Source organism: Sapajus apella, unplaced genomic scaffold (assembly GCF_009761245.1).
Source record: "Sapajus apella isolate SASKATOON/1434 unplaced genomic scaffold, GSC_monkey_1.0 scaffold2, whole genome shotgun sequence".
In the NCBI taxonomy this organism is placed as follows: Eukaryota; Metazoa; Chordata; class Mammalia; order Primates; family Cebidae; genus Sapajus; species Sapajus apella.
In genome coordinates, this window is record NW_022436942.1 from 83,436,713 (window position 1) to 83,448,895 (window position 12,183).

At 53.2% G+C, this 12,183-nt stretch overlaps 1 protein-coding gene across 1 annotated transcript in view; it reads left to right on the forward strand.

Moving 5' to 3' along the window:
- The first annotated feature begins 716 nt into the window (after positions 1–716).
- The window catches only part of TMEM132B (transmembrane protein 132B), a 452,449-nt gene continuing 440,982 nt past the window's right edge, over positions 717–12,183 (forward strand). Inside the window, exon 1 of the mRNA XM_032244022.1 lies at positions 717–1,194. Within this exon, the coding sequence (XP_032099913.1) occupies positions 1,128–1,194 (67 nt within the window). The 5' untranslated portion in view covers positions 717–1,127. The remainder of the gene's footprint in view (positions 1,195–12,183) is intronic.

Below are 12,183 nucleotides of genomic sequence, written 5' to 3' on the forward strand. Positions count from 1 at the left end.
GCCTGCGAGAAATGGGAAGGCGCATTCTCTAGCTTGGGTAAATAAAGGACCCTGTTTCACGTGGGTAGACATCCCCAAGCAGCCTTCGCTGTGTTCCAGGTGACCGCACCCTGCCTGCGCGCCCCCAGCCCCCATCCCGGTGCAGTGCAGACGCTTCGCACACAGCCCCGGCCTCCCGGAGTTCCCTCCACCCCTCTCCCGTCTCCCACAGGCACCTGCTAGCTGTGCCACATTTAACCCGGGACCTCCGGTCAGCGCTCAGCCTCGCGGTCTCTGGCCCCGGCAGACACCGCCTCTCCAGAGGTCGCTGCTCCATCCCAGGGGCCCTCCGGTGGCTCCCTCACCCATCGACCTTGGCAACTTCTACCGCTGCGCCCCCAAGACGCCGGATCTAGCTGGGCACCCCCTCTCTGCACTCCGCACCCCTCCCGCGGCCCCAGACCCCGCGAGAGCCCGCGACCGCCGGAGGGCTCCCCGGACTTCTCGGCCGGGCGCCCTCCCCCGGGCCGCCGAGCAGTGGCGCGTCCCGCCGCCTACTGGCAGGGCTACCGCCTGTGCCCCGGCTCCCCGGCGGCCCCTCCCCCGGCCGCGGCCCCGCCCTCCGCTCCCCTCCTCCTCCTCCTCCTTCTCCTCCTCCTCCTTCTCCTCCTCCTCCTCCTCCTCCACCTCCTCCTCCTCCTCCTCCTCCTCCCGGAGCTCGCTCGCTCGCTCACTCTCTCGCTGGCTCGAGGGGCGGCCGGCAGCTGGCGCTGGCAGAGGCGGCGGCGGCTGCGCGACCGGGATGGGACGGGCGCTGGGGCGCAGGAGCCGCGGCGGCGGCGGCGGCGGCGGCGGCGGGGGCCGCGCAACTCGGGCCAAGTGCGGGGCAGCCGGCCAGGGCGCGGGGCGCTGAGCCTCGGCGGCCCCAGCTACCGGCCGTGCACGGCCAAGCCCAGGAGAGCGCGCAGAGGCGCAGCCGAGGAAGCGCCACCAGCGCCGGCGCCTGCGTCTGGGGAGGAGCGGCGCGCTGGGAGCGAGCCATGCCCGGCGCCCGGGCGTAGCCGCTGGGGGCTGCTCCGGGAGCCGCGGGCCGGGCCGGGCGCGCGAGAGGAGCAGCCCCGCACCGCGCCCACCGCGCGCCGAGGACCATGCCGCCCCCGGGCCGGGCGCCGCCGCTCGGGCTCCTGCTGGCGCTGACTGCGCTCCGGTGCCCAGGTAACGCGCCCCCGGACCCCATCCCCGACCCCGGCCGCCGAGCACAAAGTTGGCTGAACGGGCGGCTGCCTCCTCCTCAAGTCCCTGGCAGCGTGCATCTCCCGCACTCGGACCGACCATGGGAGACCCCGGGAACCCAGGAGCCCCTGGCGCGTTCCCCTTTGCCCCGCGCCTGGGAAGAGCCCGCCTGCCTTTTCCCCCAAAGCCCTAGCTTCCCTGCGGATTGTTTCGAGACGTAAGGGGACCACAGACCCGGGCGCTCAGCCTCTCGAGGCGGGTGAGGGCGCGCCTCCAGGAACAGAGCCCCCTCGCCGCCCTGTCTTAGGCCAACATTCCCCCAGGTCCCGGTTCCTGCGGGGGTTTTGCTGGGTGGGGGCGTCGACGCAGCCCTTCTCCCGCGCCCTGCTGCCCGCGGTCGCACAGTGGCGCGTTCCCGGGACACCTGCGGGCCCCGGGAATGTCTCGGCTGGCGCTGTCTGGCGTGTCCGCAGCCCCTCCCCGTGCCCCGCGGCCCTCCCCTGCTTTCATATCGCCCTCCTCAAGCTATCCACCCTCGCCAAGTGGCCTCCACTTGGCCAAAAAGCAGCCCGCTGCTCGCCTCCTGCAAACGCGAGGAGCCAGCTACCCCAGCGCCCTGACCCCAAGGCAGGCGGGAGAGGGTAGCCGCCGCCAGGCAGCCCAGGACACACCGTGCAGCCTGGAACACGGTTGATGTCCAGAGCCATCGCCTGGGCACTTGGGAGCTGGACGCCCTGCTGAACCGGCTCAGCTGTCGCCCAGTCCTAGTGAGTGGGGAAAGCAAAATAGTCATGTATTGTCCGTCTCCGCTGTAGTTTGGAAAGCTTTCTACCCACCTTGGTGTGGCTACATGTTGGTTCTATAGAAAGGGTATCCTAAAATGACAGTTCTTCCCTTCCCCCCACCCCATGCAAGTGGTGGAGAAAATCCTAAAGACTCAGATGAACCCCGGGAACATCACGAGCAGCCCTCATGTGCTTTGGAAATCTCAGCTTTCCAGACCTTTTAAAACCAAGACCCATGATTTGGGAGTAGGTAGCTTTTGCTTTAGAAAATCTCTCCCCATTTCCTTAACAAACAAACCACCCAGACAGGCAGAATGCAGTAGAAAAATACAACTTTTAACTTTTCGGCTTTCACTGTCTTGGTAAGGTTCAGTTAGAAGCAAAGCTTGCATGTCAACTTGATGGTCGATGTATTTCATTTGCATGGAAAAAGTCAGCGTCGGCTTCCTTTGAGATGCCCTTAAATGACCCAGAGTATTTACTAACACCTTTGACTCGGGGAAAACCTTCTATGGGAGATCTCCAGCAGCCTTCGGCTGTGGTTCATCTTAGAGAGTGGCATTGGGCTTAAGGTGGATGAATCTCGCCTGCTTGGCTAAGGAGCAGCTATGATAGCTGTTTTGCTTTCGGCATTCCTCTGCGGTATGCAAGAGGGTTTGCTGCTGGGGCCGAGCTGAAGCCCTGGGACCTGTTTGCAAAAGTGCATAGTCCCTCGGACTTGAAAATTGCAGTTTTGTCTCTATTTTGTTTCTCCACGGGGGTCAGCATTTGCCTGGATGTGCTTATAAGTGAATATTGGAAGTCTCTCAGAGAAGCTGGCTGCCTAATGCTTTGTAAGAGAACACGATGATCCCCCTGCCACCCCGCCTTCCCGCCCTCTCCCCCAGCAACAGAAGAGCCTGTGCCTGGCTCTGGAAGGCCCATCTTGGGAGGGAAGGTGGGCTGCCACTGAAACCTGCTGCTGGCCGGCTCTTTGCTTGCTCCCCTGCTGCTCTTTGGGAGAGTCTCAGCTGGGCAGCTCGTTCCCACAAATACCACCCGGGCAGAGCCTCCAGTGCCATCGGCCCGTCCCTGGAAGCACATGCAAGTCTTTCACTGGTCCCCACCAGGGACATAAAGAGACGACAGTTTGATAACTCTATATTTAGCACTAGTTAGGAGGGCTGGCAAAAAAAAAAAAAAAAAAAAGGTTGAAATTCCTGAAAGATACTTAGCTGCCTACACTTGGTTTTGAAATGTTCGGAGGAATTAACCAGAGCTTCTTTCAAAGCTGGTTGGATTTTGTGGATGTTTTCTGCCGTGGTTTACCTACTTCGTTTGACTGAGGCTCTGGAATAGGGGCTGGAAGAGTTCAGAGGCAAAGATGCACTCACTGTCTCCCACCACACACATGCAGGGACTGGCTTCTTCGTCCCCCACCCCGCTTCCTGCGTGGGTAGCTGCCATGGTAAAGAGTATGGTGGGTGTACTTCTTTCAGCCTTGCAAGTGCTTAAACATATGGAACGGTGCTTGGTAAGAGTCAGCACAAATCCCCCAGCTTAGCGGCTAGGGGCCCCTATTATTCAAGCCACTTTTGTACACACTGTGGCTCTGCAAATTAGCGGCGCAGTTACCGTCCCTGCTGGGGAAAGGGAACGAGCTTTGCTTCGTGGACTCATTATACACAGGGGTCTCGGGTCTATGAAATCAGTGTTGGTGGAGCACCCCCTGCCTGCCCCACGACAGAGGGGCCGTGTGAGTGGCGGGGCGGGGGGGCTTGGCTTTCAGGACAGAGTTTCTCTTCCTCCTGCCTGGCACCTTGGTGTGGCATGTGGTATATTTCTTTCTCATTACAAGAATGATGTGGGGGTGCCTGTGTGTGGCGCTGCCCTTCAGAGAGGTGGCATTGGGAAGTGGTGGGGAGTGGTATGCAAATGTCGTCGCCTTCCACAGTGATTTAATGGCTGCACAGTGGAGGTTCCCAGAGTAAATCATTTCATCCCCCTCCTCCCACCGGATGCAGGGAGCTGGGGAGGCGTGGGGCTTCTGCATGAGCTGCTCCACTCAGAGCCAGCAGTGAGCACGGTGGCTGCCTTGATCCAAGAGAGCAAAAGAAACCCCTCATTTGTTGGCTGGGAGTCTGGGGTGGGGGTGGTCTCTGGGCCAGCAAAGCCCTTTCAGGGGCCTTGTTCCCAGATGCGTCTCCTAGCTCTATGCGGCTGGGTGCCTCCTTTCTTCTCTCCTGGGTCTAAATTTGAATGGGAATGGAGGGGGTCCATTTCCCCTGAAGCCATGGGATTCAGCAATGCATCACCTCCCATCACTGTGACAAGATGGAGGCACCCTGGTACCCTGGGCGACATCATGGGTAATGGGGGTGCCGCCAACTCTTCAGCAGAGTAGGTGTGTTGACTTACAGAGTAAGGAGGCTCCTCAGAGCCTCTCCTTCCACAGTCCCCTTGCAGATGGGAAGGAGACTTGGGCACAAGGACTGCCCGCTCAGGGTCACACAGTGAATTGGAGGTAGATCAGGGCTCACGGGCTCCCCCTCTTCTTAACTCCTTACCTACGACTTTCTAACCCTGTACCTGGGAGCTTTACTGGCAGAGGAATTCTACTGTACAGTCTTTTAGGGAACTATGACTCCATGCAAGGAGCCCAAGGTCATTAAAATGACAGCTGCCTGGCTTGGCCAAGACAGCCAGTGTCAAATTCAAAGATTAGAGAGCAAATATTAGTGGTGATGGTGATGGGGAAGGGGTGGTAATGATGATGGCGATGGTGATGCAGAAGGGGTGGTGATGGTGATGAGGATGACGTGGTGATGAGGAAGGGGTGGTGATGGTGATGGGGAAGGGGTGGTAATGATGATGGTGATGGTGATGAGGAAGGGGTGGTGATGGTGATGAGGATGAGGTGGTGATGAGGAAGGGGTGGTAATGGTGATGGGGAAGGGGTGGTGATGAGGAAGTGGTGGTGATGGTGATGAGGAAGGGGTGGTAATGGTGATGGTGAAGGGGTGGTTATGGTGATGGTGATGGGGAAGGGTGGTGATGGTGATGGTAATGAGGAAGAGGTGATGGTGATGAGGAAGGGGTGGTTATGGTAATGGGGAAGGGTGGTGATGGTGATGGGGAAGGGTGGTGATGGTGATGGGGATGGGGGAAGGGTGGTGATGAAAGCAGGTGCCTCTACCTGTGCTGCAGGCACCATCCAGGGCTTTCCCTGTGTGAACTCAGTGGGATGTTTGCCACTCTGTCAAGTGGATACTCTCATTATTCCTAGTTTACAAGGGAGGATCTGGAGATCCAGAGATGCTAAGTCACTTGGCTGGGGTTACACAGGATTAGGATTCCACCCCAGGCGCTGGTCTGTGTCTTGCCCAGCACCTCGTGCAGCCCAATTTCACTCTCTAGCCTTTTGTGGAATGGTGTGGCCAGCCTCTGAACAAGCCGGTCTTATATCAGTGGTGGATAGTTGTTAAGCTCCTTTGATGTGCTGACCTTTGCTGGGTCTTTCACTTCCTTTCTGCTCCCTCTCTCTCTGCAACAAATACATGTATTAAGGCGAACTAAGGCTTAGAGTCATAGAAATCAAACACATTGGAGTCACCTTTGTAGGCAACTGAGTCCTTTAGAATTCTGAGCCCCTGAGCGAGTAGATGGCAATGTTGAAGAGCAAGACTTTGTCAAGTTGAATTTTGGTCCCATGCACTGGAATACTGGGTTACCCCTTGGCCTCTGTGGGACTCAGTTTTCCCATCTGTAAAATGGGCCCCAAAATTCTCCCCAGCTGTTCTCATTACAAGGCTGAGGACTCTAGTAAGAAAGAGGTTCATAAGCAGCAGTGGTGTGCTGATGTGTGAGGCTGTTAGCACAGGGCATGACGCCCAAGACAGAAAAGGAGGCAAAAAAGGAAAGGCTGACTGGGGACACTTGCTGCCACCATTGGAGCTGCAAAGAAAAGAATCATGAACCATCAGCTGTCTGCCAAGTGGTTTGTCACTTCAGGATTCCACGGGATTCTTGGGCAACTGTTGAGGGGGTAGGATGTGTCCTCAGATGGGGACATTGAGGCTCAGAGGAACCCTACAGACTGACTCAAGACAACTCAACCCATGAATAGCAGGGTAGGGTCTCCTCCCTGGAGCTCGTGACTTCTGCCCTGATGGTACCTTCTTGTCCTGGAGTTTTGCCTCAGTTTCCCTGCCCTGAGGCCTGGGTGCCTGTGTTCTCTGGGGCTTGTGTTCTAGGGCAGTTTGGGTGATGATGAGGAGACAGATGAGAAGCTCATAAATACACCCACAGGAAAGTCCCAGACATTAGTTTGCGTTTTTCATGGTCAGTGCAAGGCAATATGATGAAGAGTGTGCAATCCAGGAAGATGTCTCAGAGGAGGTGGCAGTTTTCTAATTCGAGACCTAAATGACCAGAAAAAGCTAAGTGAAAGGAGAAGGGGGTTCCAGGCAGAAGGCATGTGAATCCTTATAGGATTCTTGGCACAGTCCCTGGCATATAGCAAGGGCTCAAGAAATGGCAACCAACTCATTCATTCATTCATTCATTCACTCATTCATTCAGCAAAGGTATAAATCAGTGCTAAACACTTGGAGCACAGCAGGGAACAGAAGAGACAAATCCCACACTCCGTCATTCTTGCAGAGCAAGACAACAGTAAAGCCATAGAGAAATCCCAGCTTCAGTGTCAAGTGCCATGCGGAGAGAAATGGAGCAGAGTGACTGGTCATCATTTTCCTTCTCCACCAGCTGCCTGGCTTTCCACCTTCCCATTCAGGGCAGAATAGACTCTCGATGCCCATTCTCTGCTGGGGGCAGGAGAGAAAGAAGCCTGGGTCCCTTGGAGTTGAATTCCAGTGCCTTCCCAAATCACCTGGTTCTGCAGCCAGGGTGCTCCTGTCTCCCTTCCCTGACACCATGACTCTTGACTGATCAATACTTTCTCCTTATGCTTTGGCCCCAAAATAGTTACATAAAAAATCAATAGAGTCCAACTTGATTTGCTGTATTTTATTACCGAGGGTGATAGAGTGCCTAGAATCGCTCGGTGCTCTGCGCCTGGTCTGAATTAACCCGCTGGGAGGCCTCACTCATCGTGGCCGCGGCTCTGAGTCCGGGATGCAGTGCCCAGGAGGGGTGACTCAGTAAATCACGCCTCAGATGTCGGCTTTGTGTTGAATGCCTCCCGCCGGGGCTCTCAACGCATCGCAGCAAATGGACACATGAAAATACTGCCGCGGCTGCAGCCGGCACTCCCGGGGTGACTCCCCGGGCCTTCCAAGGGGTCCTGGCTTTGTTTTTGGAACTCTGGAAGTGGGGCTGGCAGGGCATCATCTCCTGGCTCCCAGAGTCTGTGGCTCTTTGTTCACTGGGCCCTCTCCGTGTTGTGTGTTGCCGACGTATTTACATCTTTGGCTTGGTATTTTTCCTTTCTGTAGTCGTGCCATGTGCTGCTGCAGACTGCTAGCATTCCCGGCGAGCAGAAGGGGCCAGGTCAGTGGGGTTGGAGGGCACCTGGGCAGAGAGATGGCGGAGGTGGGAGGGAGCCTGTTTTCTGCAAATCTGCAGGTTGGGCGAGGGGAGGGAAGGGGGAGGCCTGGTGTAGATGGAAAACGTTATTTTGCTGGAAAAGTTGTCTCTAGGCAGCAGCGAATCAGAACTTTTCCAGGCTGGTGGAGGGTGCTGCCTGCCTCTGGGCCATATCTGGCCTGCAGACTCCTCTTATTAGTTGCCGGCATTTAAAAATTGGGAGCTGTCAATATCACTATCCAGGTTTCTGGCTTCTCTCAAGAAAGAAAGAAGTTTGGGAGTTCTGGGAAGTGTTGGCCTCGCCTCTTGACCTGAGACTCTGTTTCTCCTTCTGTAAAATGGGCTCTGAATTCTCACTCCCGCTGGCTTGTGCCTGGAGACCTCCCTCTACTTTGCGTCGTCCTCCCTGCCTCCCTGCCTTTGTCTGTTCTAACACATTTTTCTTGTGCACCTGCACTGTGGCAGCCACTGTCCCTGGTGCTGGGGAATCAGCAGGAAGAAGACAGGCAGAGAACCCTGTCCTGGGGTTAGCATTAAGGTGGAGAGAGGTGGGTACTGAACACAATAGATAACTAAACTTGCTGGTCATTACCTGGTGGTCAGTGCTGTGGAGAAATGGAGTGGGGAAGCTGAGATGGAGCCCTTGAGAGGGAGGGTTTGGGAGTTTGTTTTTCTTTTTTTTTTTTTTGAGATGGAGTTTCACTCTTGTCAACCAGGCTGGAGCGCAGTGGAGCAATCTTGGCTCACTGCAACCTCTGCCTCCCGGGTTCAAGCGATTCTCCTGCCTCAGCCTCCCAAGTAGCTGGGATTACAGGTGCTCGCCACTACGCCTGGTTAATTTTTGTATTTTTATTAGAGACAGGGTTTCACCATGTTGCTCAGGCTAGTCTTGAACTACTGACTTCAGGTAATCTGCCCACCTCAGCCTCCCAAAGTGCTGTATTACAGGTGTGAGCCACTGTGCCTAGCCGGGTTTGTAGTTTTATACAGCAGAGTCAGAAAGGTGGCCTCTTAACAAAGACCTAAAGAGCTGAGGGAGGAGGCCAGGTGGCTATCTTGGGGAGAGTGTTCCAAGCAGAGGGAACAGCAGGTGCAAATGCCCTGAGGTGGGAATGTGCTTGGCAGGCTCGAGGGGCTGAAGGAAGGTCAGTGAGTGCTGTTCCCTTGCTCTTTGGGCTGAACTAGCAAGAGGATGGCAGGAGGAAGGGAGGCCATGGCAGTGAGAGGGACTGGCGTCTGGTCAGAACTTTGAGTTTTACTCTGAGTGAGATGGGAGCTGTTGGCAGGTTAGAGCCGAGGAAGGATCTGCTCTGACTCATAGGAGCAGAAGCCCTCAGGAGCTACTGCAATAGTCCAGGCAAGTGGCAATGGCTGCTTGGACTCTGTGGTTGCTGTGGAGGAGGTGAGAAGTAGCGAGGTGTGGGGCATATTCTGAAAGCCGAACTGCAAGATTTGCTGATGGATTGGGTTCATTTAGTAGATATTTATTGAGTGCCTACTACATGCCTATCACTGTACTTGGAATTGGGACCAAATCAATATTTCTTAGTGATGAAATTAAACAGAACAACAGAACTTCATCTGTGAGTTGGCTTTTGCCTTTTTTTTGATCTTCCCAAGAGCCCAGTGGGGAGCGGCCTGCATTTTTACATGTGTAAGATGGAGGTATTTATACACCACTAATGGCTGGGCGCGGTGGCTCATTCCTGTAATCCCAGCACTTTGGGAGGCCAAGGCGGGCAGGTCACTTTAGGCCAGGAGCTTGAGACCAGCCTGGCCAACATAGTGAAACTCTGTCTCTACTAAAAATACCAAAAATTAGCCAGGCATGGTGGTGCATACCTGTGGTCCCAGCTACTCGGGAGACTGAGGCAGGAGAATTGCTTGAGTCCAGCAGGCGGAGGTTGCAGTGAGCCAAGATCATGCCATTGCACTCCAGCCTGGGCGACAGAGTGAGACTCCGTCATGAAAAACAAAACAAAACAAAACATCATTAAGGAGAATAAAGTTAAGAGGGGTTGTGAGATGACAGTTGTGGAATGCTTACTGGTTCCTCTCAAGAAATTGGGAGTTCTGGACAGTGTTGGCCTTGTCTCTTGACTTGAGACTCAGTTTCACATAGTAAGTGCTCAGTAAAGAGAGGCAATGATGAATGACGTTAGCCTAACGCTGGTGATGTGAAGAGCAGTGCTTGTCGGAACCAGGGCAGTCACACTGCTTGCCCCAGGAGACACACAGCTGGAAGGAGTGCAGTTAGGATTTGACCTGTGATCTGCCAGACTCAGTTTGGTGTTCATTTTTCCTGCTGCAATCACTAAGATTTTTATTTTTTATTTAACCTTTATTTTAAGTTCAGGGGCACATGTGCAGGTCTGTCACCCAGGTAAACTTGTGTCATGGGGGTTTGTTGTACAGATTATTTTATCACCTAAGTATTAAGCCTGGTAGTCATTACTTATTTTTTCCTGATCCTCTCCCTCCTCCCACCATTCACCCTCCTACAGGCCCCAGTGTGTGTCATTCCCCTCTGTGTGTCCGTGGAAATCAGTAAGATTAAAAGAAAAAGATTCTTCCTTTGTTCATGATATGATGGTTCTGGCACAGTTTATTGTTCATTTGCTAGTAAGGTGTTTTTGTTTTATTCAGTAGAGGTATATGTGAAAAGGTGTGTGTCAATCAAATTTTATTTCCTCCATCAACTTCCAGGACATTTTCGAGATGTGTAAATTCTGTCTGACCCTTTGCTGGCCTTGGCTCCTGGCATGTTGCTTGTTATTTTCTGTACCCTTTAATCCAGGCATCAGCAAGCCATGGGCCATGGACCAAATTTGGCCCTCTACTTGTTTTTTTTTTAATAAAGTTTTATTGAAACACACCCATGCCTATTTGTTTACATATTGTCTACAGCTGCTTTTGTACAATGACAAAATTAAGTAGTTGTGACAGACATATTGGCCTGCAAAGCCTAAGTAACCTATGTACTCTCTGGTCCTTTTTAAGGCAAAATTTGCCTTAAATGTTCCAGTAGAGAAGACCCTGTGAATATATGTTTATAGGGCATTGACAGTGTACAAGAACAAGCAACCATTTTTAATGTCAAAAAAGATTATTCAGCTCCTTGGAATGAGAAGAATCGTGGGTTTGGTAACTTTCAGCAGAAAAAGAAAAACATATTGATTGAAAATTGCCATCAATTTAGTAATGCTTTTGAATGAGCAGGTTTTGGTAATCACAGTAGGTTTATGTAACATTTAAAAAATGGTAGCACATGTATGTGTGAGATATTTTTTACTCTGTAGGCAAAGCAAAGTGGCTCACAGCACGGAAGACCCCTTGGAGGGAGACTGTGGAGGAAACTGATTAGTGATTTTATACTCAGAGTGATTCCAATCCATGAATCTCTTTCATGACCTTGTGTTACTTCCTACTGGATTGTTTAAAAGATGGATATAGCCTTCTTTATGTTTAATCTGTGACATCCAGGCTTATGATATTTTAAGTTTCCAATGTGATGCTGCAGTGGAGATGGTGTGCCAATGCAAGGGTATGTCACTATTTTAGTCTGAACTCTCTTGGTTGTAAGGGACAAAAATGGGAATTTAGTGATCCTTGGAGCTGGGAAATTTAAGAGGAAAATGGCTTCAGGTACGGCTGGGTCCAGGGGCTTAACACTCTTCTAATGAGAGCCTCTGCTCTGCCTGCCACTTGGTCTCTCAGTTCTGTTTCTCTCTGTGTTGATTTAATTCTCAGACAGCCTCTCCCCATCTGATGGCGAAGCTGGCCACAGTTAGCTCCAGCCTGTCCTCCAACCAGCGGAAATCGAATGTCTCTTTCCCAGTCATCCTAGCAAGAACGCCAGGACTGACTTTTACTGGAGTAACTTGGGTCTTATGCTGACCCCTCAGCCAGGGACTGGGACTATGACGATGGATCTGATTGGCTACACTTAAGTCAGAAGCCCATTTCTGGAACTGGAATTAGAACCACATTGCCAGAGAGGAGCAGAGGTTATTATTAAGGAAACTATGGATGCTTGCATCAGAAGGAAGAAAAACCGCTACTGCAGCCCACCAAGTAGGGTGCAGAGAACCTGCAGGTCGGGAGAGCATGCACAAGCGAGGGATGCCTCTGGGATCCCTGTGCCGGGAAAGGAGCTGGGGCTCCCTCCCTCCCTCCCACCCCTGGAGGCTGCCCTTTGAGCTGCTTCCAAAGCTCCTAGGGTCTCTTTATTGCGTCACTCTGAAACCCCAGCCCAGTAACTTCACACGTATTTTGGTTGTTTTGGTTGAGGATGAATATTTGGAAGATAATCTGTCAATATTATCTTCCAAATAGAGTAGTGTCTGGTCTCTGACCCAGCAGTCCCACTTCTGGGAAATCTATATTGTAGAAATAGAGGATTGCTATGAAACAGGTGTGTGTGCTGTTTCAGAGGCAGCTCACAGTGGCAGTGATGGAGTCTGGCTCTTAATCACTGCTGTGCTGCCCCTGAAACAGGCGCACACACAGCATCGTATGCACTTTTGCATAATTTTACAACTGTGCAGGAAGGCACGGGGACCCATGCCGGTGGCCAACCTTACTGACCTCAATGAGGGAATGAAGGGGTGATGTTTGCAGGGCTGATGGGAAAGGAGGGGAGAGAGAGGGGGAGGAAACC